At 66.5% G+C, this 20,168-nt stretch overlaps 1 protein-coding gene across 1 annotated transcript; it reads right to left on the bottom strand.

Annotated features, from left to right (window-relative positions):
* On the bottom strand, positions 1 to 20,092 carry CHLRE_13g578100v5 (uncharacterized protein). The gene is made up of 39 exons (XM_043069500.1): positions 19,740 to 20,092; positions 19,523 to 19,621; positions 19,053 to 19,127; positions 18,720 to 18,773; positions 18,291 to 18,404; positions 18,002 to 18,091; positions 17,523 to 17,739; positions 16,973 to 17,079; positions 16,683 to 16,719; positions 16,320 to 16,456; positions 15,555 to 15,673; positions 14,880 to 15,042; positions 14,361 to 14,474; positions 14,085 to 14,184; positions 13,572 to 13,708; positions 12,835 to 12,920; positions 12,286 to 12,430; positions 11,788 to 11,905; positions 11,353 to 11,579; positions 10,684 to 10,885; positions 10,250 to 10,338; positions 9,843 to 9,952; positions 9,254 to 9,350; positions 8,665 to 8,980; positions 8,181 to 8,307; positions 7,807 to 7,920; positions 7,287 to 7,401; positions 6,767 to 6,934; positions 6,275 to 6,538; positions 5,523 to 5,837; positions 5,157 to 5,345; positions 4,773 to 4,922; positions 4,334 to 4,468; positions 3,594 to 4,099; positions 3,151 to 3,395; positions 2,164 to 2,792; positions 1,487 to 1,841; positions 1,108 to 1,283; positions 1 to 697 (listed from the first exon to the last, which is right to left on the bottom strand). Exons 1-39 carry the CDS (start codon positions 19,863 to 19,865, stop codon positions 425 to 427), a joined length of 6,840 nt encoding a protein of 2,279 aa, XP_042917475.1. The 5' UTR covers positions 19,866 to 20,092; the 3' UTR covers positions 1 to 424.
* Positions 20,093 to 20,168: the final 76 nt, after the last annotated feature.

Below are 20,168 nucleotides of genomic sequence, written 5' to 3'. Positions count from 1 at the left end.
GGAGGCTTTTGTCTTTTGAGGCCCCGGCGTTGGCCCCGGCATTTCCTCGCGCGCAGAAAGCCCTTAAACTGCCACTTACACAGCGTGGATGGCCGCTTCCGACTCCACCCACGTAAGAATCCTGCAAAATTGCCTACGCGAAAGCTGGTTTCGGGCACAACTTATATCGTCTTGACGCACGCCCATCGACACACAGCGCCATCCTCACCGACGCCCGCAACGTGGCGCACACCTGCACCGTCTATGAGCGGCCTGCCGCCACTGCTACCTACCGCTACACGCCTCCAGCACCCCCCAGCACCCAAACCCAATCTTTCGCTCTAGCGCCCCTACACACACGCACACGTGACTCATGGACTCAGCCCCCTAGCCCCTCCACCCCACCTCCAGCCGTCCCGCTCCAACATAACCCCCAGCCGATCAATCAGCTCCTCGAGCAGTACATTTTGAGCGCACGGACCATCATGTCAATGCCCTCCACCGGCTGCTGCTGCGGCTGAGACGCAGAGCCAAAGGCATCCAGCGAGGAGCCCCAGCCCACGCCGCCACCAACACTCGGCCCCCCGCGTCCCGCGCCGCCGCCACCCGCCGCCAGGCCGCCCAGCGGCAGGCCCGCCGCCGAGCCGCCGGCGGCGCCCGCCTCCGCCGCCGCGTCCGTGAGCCGCGTCAGCAGCTCCTCCGCGTGCCGGCACGTGTCCTGCACATGCGCGCCACATGCGAGAGGCCACGTGACAGGGAGTGCCGCTCGTACAGCGCCTGACACACGCAGCCGGGCCGAGCCAGCCCCGGCCAGGGCGGCGTGACACCCGCAAGTGTTGCAGTTGCGCCAACCGCTGCCCAGTCCCGATGCCTCTCCAGCAAAACCCCCACCACCACACCCGCCCCCCTCCCATCCAGCCGCTCCCACTCGCCTCCCACTTGGCCCCATCCCTCCCTCCTTCCTCTCTCTCCTCCCTCCCCCCTCTTCACTTCTGAAACAATCATGCATGAACCCCCCCCCCCGGGCGAGCGCGGCCGCCCGGACGGCCGCTTATGTGGTTACGACTTCGTCTGCAGTCTTCAGTGCATCCTGTACCGCTTTTCCAAACATCCTTGCAACCCCCTCACCTGCAGCTGCACCATGAAGTTGGACAGCTCCTCCGGCGAGCCCAGCGCCCTCGCCTCCGCCTCGCCAGGCGCCGGCAGCGCCCGGCCGCCGCCGCCGCCGCCGCCGCCCAGCGCCCCCAGGTCCAGGTCCAGACAGGCGCTCGCCGCCGCCAGCACTTCGTCAGTGTCCATGGCGGCTGCGGGGTAATTTTGGAGTTATTCGTGGTGTTGGGGCGCTAATTTGTTGTGTTGGCATTTCGTGCGGAATGCGGTGCGGTATTGTGAGCAGCTAATGCCAACGTTGTGCCAGGGTGTTGGTGTACGTGTTGCGCTCCACCCACCCCGGCGCGCCCCCCCTCAACTAATCATGAATGCAACCCCCCGCCCCCGCCCGCCCCACCTGCTGAGTCCTTGCCCGCCGCCGCCGCGCCGGCTCCAGGCCGCGGCAGGCACCGCAGGAAGTGGATGGCTATGGTGCTCAGGCCCGCCTCCAACACGAACAGCGCGCGCGACAGCTGCCGGTCCAGCGCCGTCGCCGCCAGGGCCCAGAAGTGCCGTGCCAGCCGCCGCCGCGCCGCCAGCCCCGCGGCGGAGGCGCCCGCCGCCACCGCCGCCGCCACGGTGGCAGAGCCGGGCGGCGCGTAGGCTCGCAGTCGGTCCGACACTGTGGCCTCGTCCAGGTGGGAGTCGGGCAGGCGCAGCAGCGCCAGCAACTCGCACAGCTCGTCCAGCGCGGCGGAGGCGTCGTGGCAGGCCTGAGGCGAGCGTCACAGGGGGGCGGTTTGGATTTGGTTTGGGTGGTTTGGTTTGGGTGGTTTGCTTGGATGGTTTGCTTGGATGGTTTGGTTGGGTGGTTTGGTCACGCGGTTTGGCTTGGTTTGGTTGCAGGGCGAGAGAGGAGTTGGACGTGTGCCTTGAGAGACGGCCCTGAAGGGAGCCGTATGCCCTCTCCCTGCCCTGCACACTGCCGAGCTGCCTGCTGCAGCGTGCTGCAACAACAGCCGCTCCCTCTCTCTCGCTCCCCCTCCCCCGCTCTGTCTTCCCCTCCTCTCCCCCCTCTTCCACGCCCTCTCTCACCTGCTGCGCCATGTCTCGCACCAGCTGCAGTGTGGGCCGCCCCGTCAGCGGGTCCAGCTCGCGCCGTTCCGGCGGACCCACAGCCCGCAGCAGGCCCGCCGGGGCCGCGCCGCCGCCCGCACCCCCGTTGGCTGTAGCACCGCCGCCGCCGCTGCCCGCCGCCGGCGCATGGGCGCTGGGCGCTGCTACAGCCGCCGCCGACATGTCCCGCAGTAGCCGCGCAAGGCTGCAGCGCACCGACATGATGCGCGCGCCGCGACTGGCCGCCTCACCGCGCCCGCCCGCCGCGCCGCCACCCAGCCCTGCCCCCGCCGCCTCCTCGCCGGCAACCACCATCGCGCTGCTTCCGTTTCCGCCGTTCGCGTGCGGATGCGCAGCACCCGCACCCCCACCCGCGCCGGCGCTGCTTGCCTCCCGGCGCGCGGCCCTCAGGGATTGCACCAGCGGCGAGGCGGAGCGCTCCTCCAGGCAGCAGAACTGGAACGCCAGTTTGTAGGCGGCGGCCTTGAGCGGCTCCGCCACCAGCGGCGGCAGGCTGGGCAGCGCCGGCACCAGCCGCACCAGTAGGCCTAGGCCCAGGTCCGCCAGCTCCAGCTCTGAGTCGCCCGGGACCCAGCCGCCGCGGGAGCCTGGGCGTTTTGGCAAGGCGGGGAGGTTGCGATCATAATCAGTTAAGGAAGTGGTAGGGGGGGGGGGGTATAAAAATGATTGGTTGAGGAAGTGATAGTTGGTAGACCATCTTGGGGAAGGGGGGGGGTGCAAGGTTGAGATATCGGGAACAAGACATAGCGGGCATGAGAAGTCGGAGGGGAGGTGGAAGAGTTGGGGAGTGTGCAGTACAGGAGGAACCGCGGCCGCGCTGCTGCAGACACACAGAGACAGCAAACCATGGCACGTGTGTCCCGCCCTTCACTGCTTCCTACTGTTGCATCACGGTGGATTGATACGGTAGCACACGCGCGTGTGCGCTTCGCCCGCACTCCCCACCTGCGGCCGCCGCATCGCTCATGGCCCGACACAACAGCCCGTGGTGCGCGGCCGCGAAGGCCGCCGCGTCCGCACGCACCGCCGGCGAGTCCGGCAGAGCCGCCAGCACCGTCAGCAGCAGCCGCAGCAGCGGCGCCGCCAGCGCATTCAGCCGGTAGCGCACGCCGTCGGCGCCGCAGCCGGGCAGGCCGGGGCGCGGCTGCGAGGTTGTGGGGTCGTCGGGGACCACGTCCAGCGCCGCACACCTGTGGAGATTGCGGGCCGGGGGTGGAGAGGGGTGGGGCGGCGGTGGGGCGGGGTTACATGCATGAGGAATCAAGGAGTGAGGTTGCGGGGCGTGGAGCAGGATGCGGGCATTAGGAGGAAGCTGGGCAATCCCCTAGTCAACTACCGCTTCCCAGGAGTGACCGATGCTGGCACGCACGAAAAGGACCCTCACGCACCGGTTGAGCGCGGTGAGCGCGTTCAGCGAGTAAAGCTGCTGCGCCGCCGCCGCGCGCGCCGCCGGCGGCCCCGCCGCCGCCAGCGCCGCCAGCAGCGCCAGCGCCGCCTCCAGCACGTGCACGCTGCGCCGCGCGCGCTTGCCCGCCGCCGTCAGCGCCGACGGCGGCAGCGCCGCCAGCTGACCCAGCAGCTGCTGCGGCACGCCCTGGCTGTACGCCGCAGCCGCCACCACGGCGCCGGCGGAGCCGGCGGCCGCCGCCGCGGCGGCGGCGGACGCCGCCATAGACGCCGCGGCGGCGGCGCCGGAGCCGGGCGCGGAGGACGCGGAGGAGGCGCCGTAGTGCGCCGAGTCCACGGCGAGGAGGGCACGGAGGAGGTGCAGCGACACAGCCTGGCCCAGCGGCGGCGCGGAGCCGTTGAGCGCGTCCGCCGCCAGGGCCTCCACGAGCGCGGGCCCGGCCTCCGCCACCACCGCCGCGTTGGCGCGCTCGATCAGCTCCTCAGACTGTGTGTGTGTGGAGGAGGTGTTGGTGCAGGCGGCGAGGTTGGGGAGCGCTGGGAGGCTGCATCGGGGATGTGGGTTGGAAGCCCACCCGCCCATGCGGCCATCCCGCACCCAGCCCTTAGCCGCATCCAGCCAACCCACGTCGCCTCGCTGCTTCTTCCCCCCTACCACAACAACTGATAACAACACCCCCACCCCGCTCCACCACCCCCCCGACCCCGCTCGACCGCTCACCTGGTCCAGCACCGCCACGGCCTCTGCGGGCGTGCCCCAGCCCTGCAGCAGCGCCGCCAGCACGGCGGGGGCGCAGCTGGTGGCGAGCTTGGAGCCGCGCGACAGCTGCAGGTACTGCAGCGTGGCAGCGTACAGCTGCAGGGAGGGAGCAGGGGAGGATTGCATGGATGATTGAGATAAGGAGGAGCGATTAGTTGAAAAGGAGAGGAGGAGCGGGTGGGGATGGAGGGAGCCAGATCAGGACGGAGGTCGGAGGGGCGATGAGTGATGTAGGTGCGGTGGTGACGAGGATGCGCAATGTATGTGGCATCCCCGGTGTGCCGCATAAAGCTGTTGCACAACGCATTACCACATGACGCAATACAGGCCACTGAAAAACCGCTCACAACCGCCCCCTCCCCCTTCTCCCCCGCCGCCTCGCCCGGCCCGCCCCGCCCACCTGCAGCCTGACCGCGGGTGTGCGGCGTGCGTGCGCCGCCCTGATCAAGTCCACCAGCAGCCGCAGCAGCGCCTGGCAGCGGCTGGGCACCCGCACCGCCGCCAGCGGGTCGGAGGCCTGGCCCAGGCTCACGTGCAGGATGGCCTGCTCCTGCGGGGCGAGGGGCGAGGCGGGTTGGGCAATGAAAGTGGCTTCGATGAACGTGAGGATTTTGTATAAGCCGTGAGAGGGAGACTACGCGGCTGGGAATGGCGACAAAAACACACCCCGGCCTCTCGTGTTCCCGTCCCAGGACCGGCAAACCAACCCCCCCCCACATCTCCGTACCTCCCCCCCCTTCCTCCTCCTCCTCCACCTCCCCACCGCCACCACCCCAGCACGCGCCTGCAGCTTGCTGAGCAGCACCCGCGCCGCGGAGCACAGCGGCCCCGCCGCCCGCTCCGCCGCGCCGTCGTGCCGGCCCATCAGCCGCCGCACCGCCTCCAGCGCCGCCACCAGCACCTCGTACAGCGCCTCCGCCGCGCCGCCGCGCAGCAGCCCGTTAAGCAGCTCGTAGGAGCGAGTGAACACAACCTGGGGGCGGCGTGGCGGCAGGGGTGGCAGCAGGGGTGGGAGGGGATCGGTGTGTAGAGCGCGCGTGTTAAAGAGCACAAGGAAACGCAATAAGCGCGTGTGTGAGCTGGTTCAGAATGACAGGGTAGAGGCGCAGCAAGCGCCCAACCAGGCCCAGCCCAGCCGAGCCGCACCCACCTGCACCAGCTGCTGCCACGCCTCCACCGCCGCCGCCTGCGCACCCGCCAGCAGCACGTACGCGTTGTGCCGGGCCGCGTGCCGCAGCGCGCCGCGCGCCGCCTCCGCGCCCGCCTCCGCCGCGCCGCCCAGCCCCGCCACGCCGCCGGCGCGCGCCGCGTAGGCGTCCAGCCGGCGGCGCAGCAGCCCGAACAGGGCGTCCACGCTAAAGAGCAGGTCGCCCGTGTCTGAGGCCATGGCCACGCCTGCCGCCGACATGAGCGCGGGGTTTGTGAGCAGCTGTTCCAGGGGCGGCGACTCGCCTGCGCCCAGGTCCTGTGGGAATCGTGGTGAGTGAGAAGCGGTGAGAAGTGGTTGCGGCGTTGCAATGTAGACTTGAAAAGGGCGACTTGAAAAGGGCGCAGCATTGCTGACAGAAAGGGCGCAGCATTGCTCCCTATACCTCCCTACTACAATTTCGTAGGCACCTCCCTTGCCCCCTCTAACATGGCCACCTGTGCCCACCGCTCCAGCCGACCGCCCGATGCCCCTGGCACCTCCCGCCGCTCCCTCCACCCACGGCCCCCCCCCCCGCCCCCCCGCCCCCCCGCCCCACACACGCGCCCCCCCCCCACACCAACCCCACATGCCCCCCCCCCACACGCCCCCCCCACCAACACGCCCCCCCACCCCACCCACATGCCCCCCCCCACACACACGCCCCCCCACACATACGCCCCCCCCCACCCACACACGCCCCCCCCAAACCCTACCTGCAGCATGCGGCGCTGCTCCTGACTCAGGTCCGACAGCTGCGGCTCCGGAAAGACCAGGCCCGAGGCCGCCCGCATCGTGTCCAGCAGCGTGCTGGTACCAGCAACCGAGGAGCTAACCGCCGAGTAACCGCCGTAACCGTTACCGTTACCGTTGGCGGCGTGCGGGTCGGTTGGCAGCGCGGGGGCGCCCGGCGGCGCGAACAGCTCCGCCAGCAGCTGTCGCGCCGAGTCCTCGTGCTGGAGACGCAGCAGCAGCAGGCCCTGCGGGTGGAAATGGGATGTGGGGATTTAATTAGGTGTGATATGGTGTGAAGTGTGAATGGGCGGGTGGATGGGTGTGTGGGTGAGCGCCAGGCGTTTGTGCTGAGGCGGGCGGGTAGCAGGCAGGGAGCAGCCCAGCACCCATCAAGCATTTTACCCACCCATACAACCCCGAAACGCACCCCGCACCTCCAACCCCAATGCCCGGCCCAACCCCCCGGCACGCACCGTGATCCGCATGTACCAGGAGCGGCTGTGCAGGGCGGCGGATAGCTCGTGCGGCCGCGCCTCCGCCGCCTCGCCCAACACCATGCCCGCCAGCCCGCCGCCGCCGCCGCCGTGGCCGCCACCCGGCAGCTCCAGCGTCAGCAGCCCGCGCAGGCTGGGGATGAGCGGCTGCGGGGAAGGTTCATGGCATGATGAAGATTGTGATGATACTATGTTGACAGGTGGTTGCATCAGGTCAGGGATCGTGGCGGGGGAGGAGGCGAGGGTCCCAGGCAGGTCAGGGGGGCACGGCGGCCGGGCAAACATGACATGGCCGGAATGAGTGTCTTCTTTCTGTGCGACAGCCGCCAGTGATGTGCAAGGGTGGTGCGCAGGACCCGCCACCAGTGCCACTCAACAAAGCACATCCCCCACAACACATTCCCCAGCCCCCTGCATCGGCCGCTTCGCAACAGGCAACCACCAGGCCTCCGGCTCTTGCCCCTCCCGCCTGCCCCTCCCTAACCCCCTCCCCCCTCACGTTGTTCTTGGGGCTGAGGTACTCGAGCATGGGCAGCCCCGCCGCGGGCGATGCGGCCAGGCGGTGCAGCAGGCACAGGCACTGGCTGTACAGCTTGGGCTTGGTGAGCGCCATCCTGAAGTGTGTGTGTGTGTGTGTGTGTGTGTGTGTTAAAGAGCACAAGGAAAACGTTGCGCAAAGACACGTGTGTGTGTGTGTGTATGTGTGTGGGTGTGTGGCGAGAGGTGCGGGGTAACATTCAAGTTTCAGAAGTTTGAGGGGAAAGGCGGGGGAGCCACGTGGGAAAACCAGGCGCGGATACCTAAGCCACCCAGCCACACTGTGCAGCCACACCCGCCCTCACCCCGACGACTCCTTGACAGTTGGGACCTGTTCGAGTACGTCGACTGACCCCCGTCGACTGTCCCCCGCCTCCACACATAAGAACCCCCTTTCCTCCTCCTCCTCCTCCTCCTCCTCCTCCTCCTCCTCCTCCTCCTCCTCCTCCTGCTCCTCCTCCTGCTGCTGCTCGCCCGCTCACCTCATGTCGTGCTGTGTGAGCAGGCGCTCCAGTATGGTGAGGCAGGAGTACTCCTGGTGCGGGATGAGCAGAGACTCGTCCAGTCGCCCGCCCAGAGCGCACTCCATGTCGTAGCTGCGGGAGTGTGTGTGTGTGTGTGTGTGTGTGTGTGTGTGTGTGTGTGTGTGTGTGTGTGTGTGTGTGTGTACATTCATGATAAGGAAGTGGTAGACGGGGGGGAGCGGGTCACAAACGATAAGAGGTGGCGGTTGCAGTGGTCGGTACAACAGTAGTAATAATGGTGTTAGCACAGTGCAGCTGATGCTGATAGGAAGGATAAGAAGCATCGTATGGAAGACCTGGACCGCAAACACACGCTCAAGCGCGCCGCTCACCCCAGGAGAAGGTGCGCGAAGGAGGGAGTGGGCAGGCTGGGGGCGCTGGTGGCCAGCATCAGCCGCAGCACCAGCGCCGCGCGGGGGTCGGCGGGCGAGTCGGAGCCGGGCGAGCCGCCATAGGGGCCTGCAGGCGGGGGTTGCAGGGATGGTTGGAAAAGCGGTACAGGAGGGGGGGGGTTGCAAGGATTGGTACAACCCAAGTGAAGTCGTAGCCAGGTACAAAGGTACACAGTAGGGGGGGTTACATTCATGATTGGTTAAGGAAGTGGTAGACGGGGGGGGGGCGCGGTGGGCAGCAGGGCAGCGGCAGGGGGGTTGAGGAGTGGGAATGGGGACGCGATGAATGGTCAGGCCGGGACCAACAGGTATGGCAGACACGGCACCTTGCCCGATTGCGGCCTTGTGTAGTGCGCGGTGCTACGCCAACGTGCGCAGGACAGGAACACGGCCCCACCCACCCCACCCCCACACCGCCACCCACCCAGCCGCTCCGCGGGCGGCGCATCCAGGTTGTCCAGCGCATTGGGACAAGCCACGCCCGCCGCCATGGCCTGAGCAAAGCCGCGCCGCAGCGAGCCAAGCACGTCCGACAGGTCCTCAGCCGCCGCCGCCGCCGCCAGGCCGGCCGCGCTGGCGGCGGCGCCCACGGTGCCGGCGGCGGCGGCGGCGGAGATGAAGGGCACGCCGGCGGCGGCGCCTGCCCCGCCCGCGCCGCCTCCGGCTCCGGCTGTGGAGAGCAGCTCCACCAGGTGCGGCAGGCGCGCCGACAGCTCCAGCGCCAGGCGGATGGCCTCAACCTGTGTGTGTGTGTGTGTGTGTGTGTGTGTGTGTGTGTGTGTGGCAAGAAAGGAGAGAGGTGTATGTGTTAAGGAGCACAAGGAAAACAAAGCGCAAAGGCAGTGGTGTGTGTGTATGTGTGTGTGTGTGTGTGTGTGTGTGTGCGAGAGAGAGAGAGAGCAGAAAGGCAGGAAGTACAAAGGATAAGCTCGGTGGTACACACTCATGAAGGCTGACTGCGCCCACTGGCCCCCGCGGCCCACGCCCACCCACGCCCCCACGCGCCCACCCACCTGTATGTCTGCGCTGTCGGGGTAGCACACGTACTGCAGCAGCGTGGCCGCCTGCCGCACGCCGCCCGACAGCAGCTTCTGGTGCAGCGGCTGGTACCTGCCGGGGGGGGAGCGGGGCGGGGGGTTGCAAGGATTGGTACATAGAAGTGTAGCGAAGTAGACAGCGGGGGAAGGAGCGTGGGGAGGAGGAGGCGGAGGAGGTAGAATGAGGAGAGGAAGGACGTGGGGGTTGCAAGGATGTTTGGAAAAGCGGTACAAGATGGGGGAGGAGGAATGACGAAGGGGTTACATTCATGATTAATTAAAAAGTGAAGGGGAGGGGGACGGGGATGAGGAGACAATGCGATTAGACGCGACACGAGACAGGAGACAGAGGGACGCCAGGTAGGAGACGCTACGAAGCACTAGATATTCAAGGAGGAGGAGGCTGCCAGCCACTTGCGATGGACCGGACCGGCAAGCATTACCGAAGCCCTGGGAAGCACTGGGACGTCTGGGTTCGGCCGGACCGTAAACCCGCCAGCAGTACCGTAGACCCGTGCGCCTGCTGCTGCTGCGCCGCCTCCGCCTCCGCCTGCGCCGCGCCTACCTGTTGCTGAGGTTGGTGGCCGCCAGGGACTCCACAAAGGGGCCGTCCAGCTGCAGAGCCGCGTTCAGCAGCCGCAGACCCGCCAGCACCGCCGCCTCGCGCGCACCCACCTGCGGCCACGGAATCCACACAAGCACAAACACATAGCACAGATACCGTACGGTACACAGGGTTGCCGGCACGTTGAGATTCTTAGCAGCAGCAGCAGCAGTAGCGGCGGCGCGCCCTGTGCCCGGCGCTGACACCCTCCCCCTGCCTCGGCTGTTGCTATGCTTCCTCTGCCGCACATCACATAAAAAAAACTGCTCTTACGGCCTGCGTCTCATGCTTTAACTCGGTAATGTGGAACCGATGAAAAGAACACCCACAAAACATACACGCAAGCACACGCCAGCACACGCGCCCACCTCGTCGCTGTCTCCCGCCAGCGCCGTCAGCGCCGCCGCGTAGCCGGGGCTCAGCACGTGCAGCAGCGCCGCATAGGCGGGGCCGCCGCCTGGTGGCGAGACAAACAGGTAGGGGTTGGGTGTGAGCGGTGGAGGTTGGGCTGGGGAGGGAGAGCCGTGGGAACGCGGCGCAGGCTGCGTGCTATAGGACGCACGGGCCCCGGCATTGGGGGGCTTCCATGGTTTACAGAAGGTCAGGAATATAGACCCCAAAGGAACCTCTCTGCCCACGTCGTGACTGCCCCCTGCGCGGCTACATCCCCAATCAGGCTAGCGGGGTTTGGTTTAGTTTGGGCTGGTAATTACAACCCCTCCCCCTCCCCGTACCGCTTTTCCAAACATTCTTGCAACCTCCTCCCCTCCCCATCCCTACGCCCCCGCACCCGCACCCTCACCCAGCAGGTCGTGCATGATGAGGTACCCGGGCGGCTGCTTGGCGCCGGTGGCGGCGGCCTCGGAGGCGGGCAGCGGCGGCGGCAGGCCGGGCCGCGTGGCGAGCTGCAGCACCTGCTCCAGGTGTGTGAAGGCCGCCGCCGCCACCTCCCACTTCTGGGCGGCGATGCGGTAGCCGCGCGTCCACAGATGGCCCAGCACGTGCTGCGGGGGTAGGGGGGAAGCAGAAGCAGAGTTGTAGCCAAATGGGCGGGCGCGGATTGGGAGCGCGAGGTGTTCAGATAGATACACGGATATGAATGGGAGGATGGACGTGGGAGGCGTTCATGACTAGTTACGGAAGTGCAAGACGGTAGACCATCTTGAGGAACAGCAAGTGGGTGGGTACCGTACATTCATAATGGATTGCAAAGAAGCTGAGTTTTAGCCAGGCACAGTGGTGCAGCAGGCGCGTGGTGAAAGGCAGGGTGAGACTGGACGCGTGCCTGGCACGCGTCAGGATGTCAGGTGTTCACTGCTCTCTGATTCATTCATTCCTTAAAGCCCAAGCGGCCGCTTGCTTCCACGACCACACACTCCCACTCCCACGCCCCCCCCCACACACACACACACACAGACACCCACACACCACACCCACGCCCACACACACCCACGCCCACAGACACACGCACCTGCTGGATGAACAGCGTGAAGCTGCTGACGTCGGCGCCGCCGTCCGGCAGACCCACGCCGCCCGCACCGCCGCCGCCGCCGCCCGCCGCGCCGGCCCGGGCCGGCGGCGCCGCCAGCGGCCCCAGCAGCGCGTTGAGCAGCCTCATGAGCGCCAGTGTCTCGGGGTACTCCTCGCGCCGCGCCTCGATCTCGTTCAGCTGCTGCACGATGTCCAGGCGGGGCACGGCTGTGGCGGGGGAGGGGGAGGACCGGGGAGAAGAAGAGCGTGGAGCGTGGAAGGGTGGGAAAGTGGGGGAGGAGCGTGGAGGAGCGGGGAGGAGCGTGGAGAGGTGGTGAGGAGCGGGAAGGAGCGCGAGAGGCGGGGAGAACAAGGCTAAGGCACGCTCCCTGCCAGCCCTCCACCCCAGAGCCCCGCCCCCCCAGTCGCCACTCACTGGGCAGCACCGCCGCGGGCGCCTTGACCACGGTGCACTGCAGCAGCCGCTCCAGCAGGCGCGGCGCCAGGTCGGGCAGCGCCGCCGCCAGCGCGCCCAGCACCTCGTCCAGCGCGGCCTGGCGGGACACAGAGAACGAAAAGGCGGGAGTGATTTTATGGGACAGAGAATGCAATGCCGGAGTGATTCGACAGAAGCAGGCATGGTGATGTCCGTTTCTCTCTAGTGTGCAAACCGCCGGTCCGGGCATGCCACCATGCCCTTGATTCAATTGATTCCTTGTGTAAACAGCCGCGACGAGTACTCAGTCAAGCATCCCTCCCCCTTGCAACTCCCCTTTTCTGCCTCTCCTCCCCCGCTCTCCCTCCTCCACTCCCTCCCTCCCCCCTCCGCCCCTCCCCTCCCCTCCCCTCCCTCGCCCTCCCCTCCCCTCCCCTCCTCTCCCCTCCCCTCCCCTCCCCTCCCCTCCTCCCCTCCCCTCCCCTCCCCTGCCCCCACCTTGACGCTGTTCTGCACCGGGTAGCACATGAGCTGGAACAGCGGCTCCTGCAGCGGGAAGCCGTTGAGCGAGGGCGCCAGGTCGGCGGAGGAGGCGGCCCAGAAGGCGGCTACCTCGGCGGGCCGCCCGTGGCACAGCACACGCCTGTGGTTGCATGCATGATTTTTTAGGATGTTACTTATTATGACGAGATGAAGTTGACTTCAACCCGACCCCCCCAACCCAACCCCCCCGCCAGCAGCCTCTGCGGTCCGTCATGCTGGCGCCAACTGTTCAGTACCCGATGTGATAGCTGGGCGTCATCAATTCATCGGTACACGCACACCCACGCATGCCGTCTACTTCGCTACACTTCTCTGTACCAATCCTTGCACCCCCACCCCCTGCCTACGTCTTCACTTCTTAATTAATCATGAATGTAACCCCCACACCCAAACCCCCCCTCCCCCTCCTCCTCCCCAGCTCCCCGCCTCCCTCTCCTTCCCAGCTCCCTCTCCTCCCCCCTCCCCCCCCTCCCCCTCCTCCCCCGCCTCCTGCCCGCTCCTCACTTGAGCAGCTGCAGGAAGGCCACCAGGATGTCGGCCTCGTAGGGGTTGATGATGGACTCGTAGGCGGACAGAAGCGAGGAGCCGCCCTGTGGGGGGAAGGGGGAGGGGAGGGGTTGTAAATACCAGGCCAAACTAAACCGTAACCAACGAAAACGAGCGGAGCACAGGCAGAGGCGTTAGTTGCAAGCGATAGGGGAGGGGAGGGGGTGGAGGGGTGGAGGCACGGGGCGGTGGTGGAGAGTGAACAGAGCATGAACATAGGGTTTGCAGGGGTTTGCCACACGAGGATGCAGGTGGGACGAAATGCCAGGCTATGTGAGATGTCTGACTCGAGTCTTTCCAACCCTAAGCCTACCCTTCCTCCACCCACACCACAATCCCGGCGCCCCCCTCCCCATCCCCATCCTCCTCACCACGCCACGCCACGCCACGCCACGCTCCACCCCACCCCACCACGCCCCACCACACACCCACTGCTAACGCCACCCCCACACCCACTGCTGACGCCACCCCCACACCCACTGCTAACGCCACCCCCACACCCACTGCTGACGCCACCCCCACACCCACTGCTGACGCCACCCCCACACACCCACTGCTAACGCCCCACCACACACCCGCTGCTAACGCCCCACCACACACCCACTGCTGACGCCACCCCCACACCCACTGCTAACGCCCCACCACACACCCACTGCTAACGCCATCCCCACACCCGCTGCTAACGCCACCCCCACCTGCAGCCCCGCCGCGCCCATGCCGCCCTGCAGCTGCAGCTGCTGCTGGCGCTGGATCTCCGAGGTGGTGGCGAAGAAGCGCAGGCAGTAGGCCAACACCGTGTGGAACAGCTTGCGCAGCGTCAGCACCTCCAGCGCTGCGGGCGTGGGGCGGCCGTGCGGGTGCGGGTTGTGGTGGTGGAAAGGAAAAGGATCGACTTGTAAGCAGCAGAGGACGGGGGTAAATGGACTGGTGAGAAGGCAGCGCCCCACCGCAGCGGGTGAGGAGTTCGCAAGCCCAGCCTCCCACCCTGCTTCCTGCTCCTCGCTCCTTCGCTCACAGTCTCTTACGGACGGCTCCCCCCACCCCACCCTAGCCCCCTAACTAACACCTCTGCCTGTGCTCCGCTCGTTTTCGTTGGTTTTGGCGTAGTTTGGGCTGGTAGTTACAACCCCCACCCCAGCCTCCACCCCCTCTCTTAACTAATCATGATTGTAACCCCCCCTCCCCCCCCTCATCTCCTCTCCTCTCACCCGGCACCGCTGCCATGGCGTCCATCTGCCTCAGCACCAGGTGCACGCCGCGCTCGCTGCCCGCCAGCGCCGCCAGCAGCTGCAGCAGCGGCACGCGCACCTGCACAGCGACACAGCAGCAGCCGCAGCAGCAGCAGCAGCCGCAGCGGCATCAGAACCGACGAAGGGAGGAGGTACTGGTGCTCTGTAACACATACATTCCCACATCTCACTCCCCATCTCCAACCTCCCCACTCACCAACCTCCTTCCCCCCCACCCTGCCCCCCACCCCCCACCTCCGGGCTGCTCCTCATGACGGGCGAGTTGATGGCCCGCTCCAGCAGCTCGCGCACAGGCCGCGCGCCCGCCTCCTGGTCCGCCAGGTTGGACAGGTACAGATCCGGGTAGGCCTGAGGGAGGAGCGGGAGGGGGAGGGGGGTGACAAGCATCATTAGTTATTCAGCATTAGCTAAGGGGGACGGGGGTTACAGGCATCAGTAGTTATTCATCATTAGTTAAGGGGGAGGGAGGGGGGAAGGAGGTGAGGGGAGGGAAGGGGGAGTGGGGGGCAACCCGTTGTGGAGAACGGGGGAAAGGGAGGGGAGGGGAGAGGGGGGTTGCAAGGATGGCCAGTTGGAAGATGGCGCTCGGCGAGAATTACAGGTTTGGTGAGAAGAGCAAGCAACCCCAGCCCCAGACCCCCAGCCCCACCCCTGGACCCTCACCGCAACCACAGCCCCCCACTCTTCTGCACTGGGCTCGGTTTTGTGCGGGCTGGTCACTACAACCCGCACCCCTAACTGCCGCCGCCGCACCTCGAAGCAGTCCGCCAGCAGCCCCAGCAGCGAGCCCAGCTGGTCGGCGCGCGCCTCGGGTGACTCGGGCGGGAAGGGCGTGTAGGCCAGCACGGCTCCGTGGCCGTGGCCGGCGGTGGGCCGGATGGCGGCCTCGGAGCGCTGCAGCAGCTGCTGGTAGAAGCTGCGGGGGGAGGAGGAGGAGGAGGAGGAGGAGGAGAAGGAGGAGGGGTTTCCGTGCATGATCAAGATGGGATGATGTTACCAGGTTTTTGCAGCAGGGGGTGAGGAGGAGGTGGAAGAGAGGAAGCTTGGGTCAGGTTAGGACAGAGATTGCGTGTGGCCCGTGTGCGTGCATAGATGTAACTTGCGCTTGACTGCACGGGCCTCATACTCATATTCATAGTGGCTGCCCGCGTGGGAAAAACCGCGTCGGCGTGTGTACCACACAAGAGCGCATGTCAACGGCCGCCGCCATCAGCACCGTGTAGCTGTGCGAGTACGTGTGACAAGCCCCCCACGCACCCCTAGTCCGCCCCCCTCGCCCCTCCCCTTCAGCTCTCCCCCCCCCCCGTGCCTCTTGCCCGCACCCCCAGCCCCTCCCCTCTTCCACCACCTGCCCTCCCCCCCTTCTCAACCTCCACCTTCCTGCCCTGTGCTCTAGATCTACACCCACCCCCCCAAGAGTCCACTCACGCGCCGGCGGCCCGCTCCGCGTCCGTCCTGAGCAGCGCTGCCAGGATGTGGTGCACGGCCGCCGCCACCACGTGCGAGTGCGTGACGTCGTCCAGCTTGAAGTGCGGGTGCTGGAACAGCTGCGGGGTGGGGAGGTGGGTTGTAACTAACCAGCTCAAACTAAACCAAACCCAATGCAATAGAGCGAGCTAAATTGAGGAGTTGGGGAGGAGGGGCAAGGCGGGCGCAGCAGGCGGAAGGTCAGAGCGAAGGGAGCGCAGGTTGACGGGGGTTAACTACACAGTACCGAACCCGAAAGGAAACAGGTTGACGGGAAAAGAGGAGGAGGGCAGCAGGATGGAGGAGGGGGAAGTCGGCAGGTTGAATGGCACGCGAGAGGTGAGGCCGGGTTGCGCCGCTGCCCTCCCACCCAACCCCATCACGCCCGCAATTTCCAAGCCACTCATGCCTGCGCTCCCGGCCCCACACGGCCGCAAGTTTATCCCCTTGTCCCGTCATGCGACCTCATGTCTCAAGCCTCCTATCCGGGAATGGTGATGACAACGCCCCTCTGCCTGTGCTCCGCTAGTTTGGCTTGCTTAAGTTTGGTCTGGCTTGGTTGAACTTGGTTTGATAATCACAACCCCCCATTCCCTAAGCCCCGAGCCCCGAACCCCACGTGCCCCAGCCGCGTACGTTGCATTGTGTCCGATTCAGCCTGGGCTGGTCCTTATCACCCCCACTCCCTACAACCTTGCAATCCCTCCTCCAGGCCAACCCACGCACCTGCCGCATGAAGGCCAGCGCGCCCGCCTTGAGCGCCTCCCGCACCCAGTGCGCACCGTCCTGCGGCGCCGCCTGGCTCACCAGCGCCAGCAGCCCCCAGCACAGCCGCAGCGCAGCGCCGTAGCCCGCCTGGCCCACTGCATCGGCGAGCCGGAGGAGGAGGAGGAGTTGGAGGAGCAGGAGGTGGGGGCGTGGGGGCGTGTGGGGTGTTTGTATGAGGTGGAGGCGGGGTTTGGGGTTACATTCATGATCATTTCAGAAGTGAAGGCATATGGGGTATGTGCGTGTGCGTGCGTGTGCGCACGTGACGCACCCCGCCAGCCCAGCCCACCCGGCACCCGCCCGAGCGCCTCCCTGGCTTACCCGACTCGACCTTGCTGCGGGTGGCCGTCACCAGCTCCTGCGTTAGGGCGTCAACAGGTGCACGTGTGTCACAACAGCAGACGACGTGCGTGAGGAGCTCGGAGGCGGGCTCCGCGACAGTATGAACGCACGCACAGGTCCCAAGAAGGGCCGCGACCAACCACGCCCAAAGCCCTAGGGCTCACCACTCACCCAACAAACAGCCTCACCACCCGCACTGAAACCATTCCATCTCCCCCATCACCCCTCATCACACAACCACACACACACACGCACACGCACGCCCGCACCTGCAGCGCTGTCTGCTGGAACGCCCTGCCCTCATGCGGCACCAGCACGCAGCAACCCGCCAGCAGCACCAGCTGCGCCTCCTCCACCAGGAACAGGTCGCCCGAGCCTGAGGCGGCGGAGGGGAGGAGACGGGAGGCGGGGGAAGAGGGTCAGCGAGGAAGTTCAGGAGAAGTGCAAGTAGCGGTGCGCCTGCCCGGACTGCTGCGTCAGCGGCGGTGTCTTGTGCCTGTCGGACCCTGGTGACGCAAGTGACGCGGTGCCCTCTGCTGGACCCAGGTGGACGCCAGCTGGTGCACTCGACGGACTCCTCCGCCGTGCGATGGCAGTGGCCAGTGGATGCATGCATGTGGATGCAACTTGCCCCCTCCCCCTCCCCCTCCACAAACCCCCACTCACCCACCACCCACCTCCCGCCTGCCCCCTCCCCTCACCTGTGCCGCCCATGCGGCTGAGCAGCCCCGCCCACCTCCCGCCTGCCCCCTCCCCTCACCTGTGCCGCCCATGCGGCTGAGCAGCCCCGCCCACCTCCCGCCTGCCCCCTCCCCTCACCTGTGCCGCCCATGCGGCTGAGCAGCCCCGCCAACAGCTCCAGCAGCTCGCCCGCCACCGCCGGCGCCAGGGCCGGCTCCCGCGCGGCCGCGTACAGCAGGCAGCGCGCCGCCTCACGCCGCTCGCGCTGCAGCAGCAGGCCGCGGCCCACCGGGTTGCCGGCCTCGTCGCGGACCAGCGGCAGCGCCGTGCCCGGCCGCGGCTCCAGCGAGGTGTCCTGTGCGAGAGAGAGCGCGTGCATGCGTGCGTGTTTGTGGGCGTATAACATGTTACTTGTGTGTGAAGGACTGGGTCGACGCAGGTGATACATGAGAAGCCCCTGGCAGGACAAGTGCACACGCACACACAGATGAGCAGCTGCTGCGTGCCACAGCTGCCGCTCTGCCGGCGGCGGCCCTGGCTGCCTTTGGCATTTCCACGCGGCAGCAATAGGGCTATTCGCTATTACGCTTCGCTACTTGACCAGGTACACAACTCACCCGCAGGATGGCGATGAGTCGCGACACCAGCACCTGCCGGCCGCTGGCGTCTTTCTCGCTCAACAGCTCGCTCACGTAGGCGGCGATAGCCTGCAGCGGGCGGGGGGACATTCCGCGCATACCGGAATTAGCTAGGAGAAAGCAATGTTGGAAGGGCGCAGTGCTGCACAGACTCGATGCAGATTGGGGTGCGTGCCCCCAGAGCCCCAAAGTTCCTGGAGCCAGCAAAGCCCTCCACTCCCCTCCCAGGCTTCCTCCTCCTCCTTCCCCGCAAACACGTGCAGCCCACCTGCGCGTGCGGCGTGCGTGTGCCCGCCGGCCCGCCCCCCGCCGCGTGGTGCTGCGCGCTCTGCTGCGTGCGCGCGTCCTCCGCCAGCAGCCGGGCCAGACAGCGCAGCGCCACCTGAGAGAGGGTTGAGGTGGGGCTATCAATGCCGAGACCCAAGAACTGAGCCGAGCCAAGCGCAGAAGAGTGAAGGGAGAGGGCACGGCACGATAGGGCACGGCACGGTCAGGCTCGCACACAGCCTTTCAGGCATGCCCACTGCGTGCGCGGATTGCTTAACGCACATGCCAATACGCCCGCTGCTCAACAGGCCCCCACATCTGCATTTCAACTATCCAACCGACTATCCTACTCACTCGCGTCTTCACATGCACGGCTGGCTACCGCTCCCCCCCCACACCCACACCCACACCCATACCCACACCCACACACCTGCCGCTCCTCCAGGTACAGCCCGGCCGCGTACTCGGCTCCGAACACTCCGCGCTGTGGTCGGGCCGCAAGGCGTGATGCAACAAGAACAAGGGCGGAGAAGGCAGGTGGTCAGCCGCACAGGCGAGCACACAGGTCCCGACACGGTACCCAGCTCCAGCCCCGGTTCCGCGGGCTCGGGCTTCATCCGACGGCCGCTTCACCCGTTCCCCCATGGCCGTTCCTCTCCGTCCCGGCCTTTGCCATGCTCAAACACCCCTCCACTCCCTCCGCTGCCCTTCACTCCCTCCTCTGCCCTCCAGTCCCCAGCCGAGAGCCCGGCTCCCGTCGCACCTCCTCCAGGGCCGAGGTGAGGTACTCCACACACAGCAGCTCATCCAGCCGCAGCTCGTCACTCAGCAGCAGAGCCTACAGGTCCATGGCGCGAGTCCAAGGAAGGAAGGTGGGTGAGGTGGGGGAAGGCGCGGCGGGAGGAGCACGCAGCGAGCTGAGAAGCATCAGAAGCACTCAGCAAGGCCGGGTGCGCGTGGTGCGGTGGAGGTATAAGAGCGGCGCCGTGCGCAGCGGTGCCTGTTCCATTCCCGTGCAAGCGTGCATGCAACACCCTATGAAGCTTGACGGCATCTTAGATTCAAGAATGGTGTGCTGGGTCCGTCCATGCACGGCCTGGCTTGCCGCAGTCTGCCCCTTGTCCGTACCTCTCGCCGTAGCCCTCGCTTTCCAGGCAACCAACCCCGCCCTCCCTACACGCCCCCTTCAAACCAAATACCCCACAAACTCCCCCTGCCCGGCGAGCTCCTCACATGCTGCACGTCCGGTACCAGGTCAAGCTCCTGGACCCCGAACTTGGCAGTGGTGACCTTGCGCGACTGCACCTGGCGCCGCGACTCCGGCGAGGGGCCCTGTGGAGCCCGGCAACATGCGTGTGAGCGATCTGACAATATATGCGCATACAGGGAGCCGCAACGAGCCAGCCTGTGCAGCGCCGGCCGGCTGCGCGCGCAAATTGGCGGAACGGACCTTGAAGTCGAGCAGCTTCAAGAACCCCTCCTTAAACTGCTGCAGATACAGCAGGATCTCATCGCTCTCGACGCCTCCAGCCGAGTGCAAATTTTGGAGCAGCTCAAGCAGCGTCGCGTACTCCATGGCTGCCGCGCCTTGCTTTACAGCCTACTTTCAGATTTGCATTGCAGTAATGGAATAGAGATGCGTCAAAATTGCAAGCGTACGTGCAGCCAGCTCGGGGAATTTCCCGCGCCGCTGAGATCTTAAACGTATCTTCCTGCTGAAGCAAAGATTAGCAATAATAGACAAGCGAATGTAAGCTTGATACTGGTTGGCTCGTTCGCCATGCAGCCCGGCCAGGCGTTGCTGGATTGGGCATCCATCGCGGGGGCCCCGCTCTTCGGGAGGGGTAGGGCACTCGGCACGCCCAGCATTTTGTCAACT

This window comes from Chlamydomonas reinhardtii, chromosome 13 (assembly GCF_000002595.2).
Source record: "Chlamydomonas reinhardtii strain CC-503 cw92 mt+ chromosome 13, whole genome shotgun sequence".
Classification (NCBI taxonomy): Eukaryota; Viridiplantae; Chlorophyta; class Chlorophyceae; order Chlamydomonadales; family Chlamydomonadaceae; genus Chlamydomonas; species Chlamydomonas reinhardtii.
The sequence above is the reverse complement of the archived record's forward strand: the minus strand, read 5'-3'. Positions and strand labels throughout refer to the sequence as shown.

Bases quoted from the DNA above. Each gene is read 5' to 3' on its own strand.
- CHLRE_13g578100v5 (XM_043069500.1), bottom strand. From the start codon at position 19,865: ATGGAGTACGCGACGCTGCTTGAGCTGCTCCAAAATTTGCACTCGGCT. The intron at 4,469-4,772 runs GTGGGCGGGGCG...CCCTCCCTGCAG, and splicing joins CACCCGCGGTCAGGCTGCAG to CTGTACGCTGCCACGCTGCA. The intron at 4,100-4,333 runs GTGAGCGGTCGA...ACACACACACAG, and splicing joins CCGTGGCGGTGCTGGACCAG to TCTGAGGAGCTGATCGAGCG.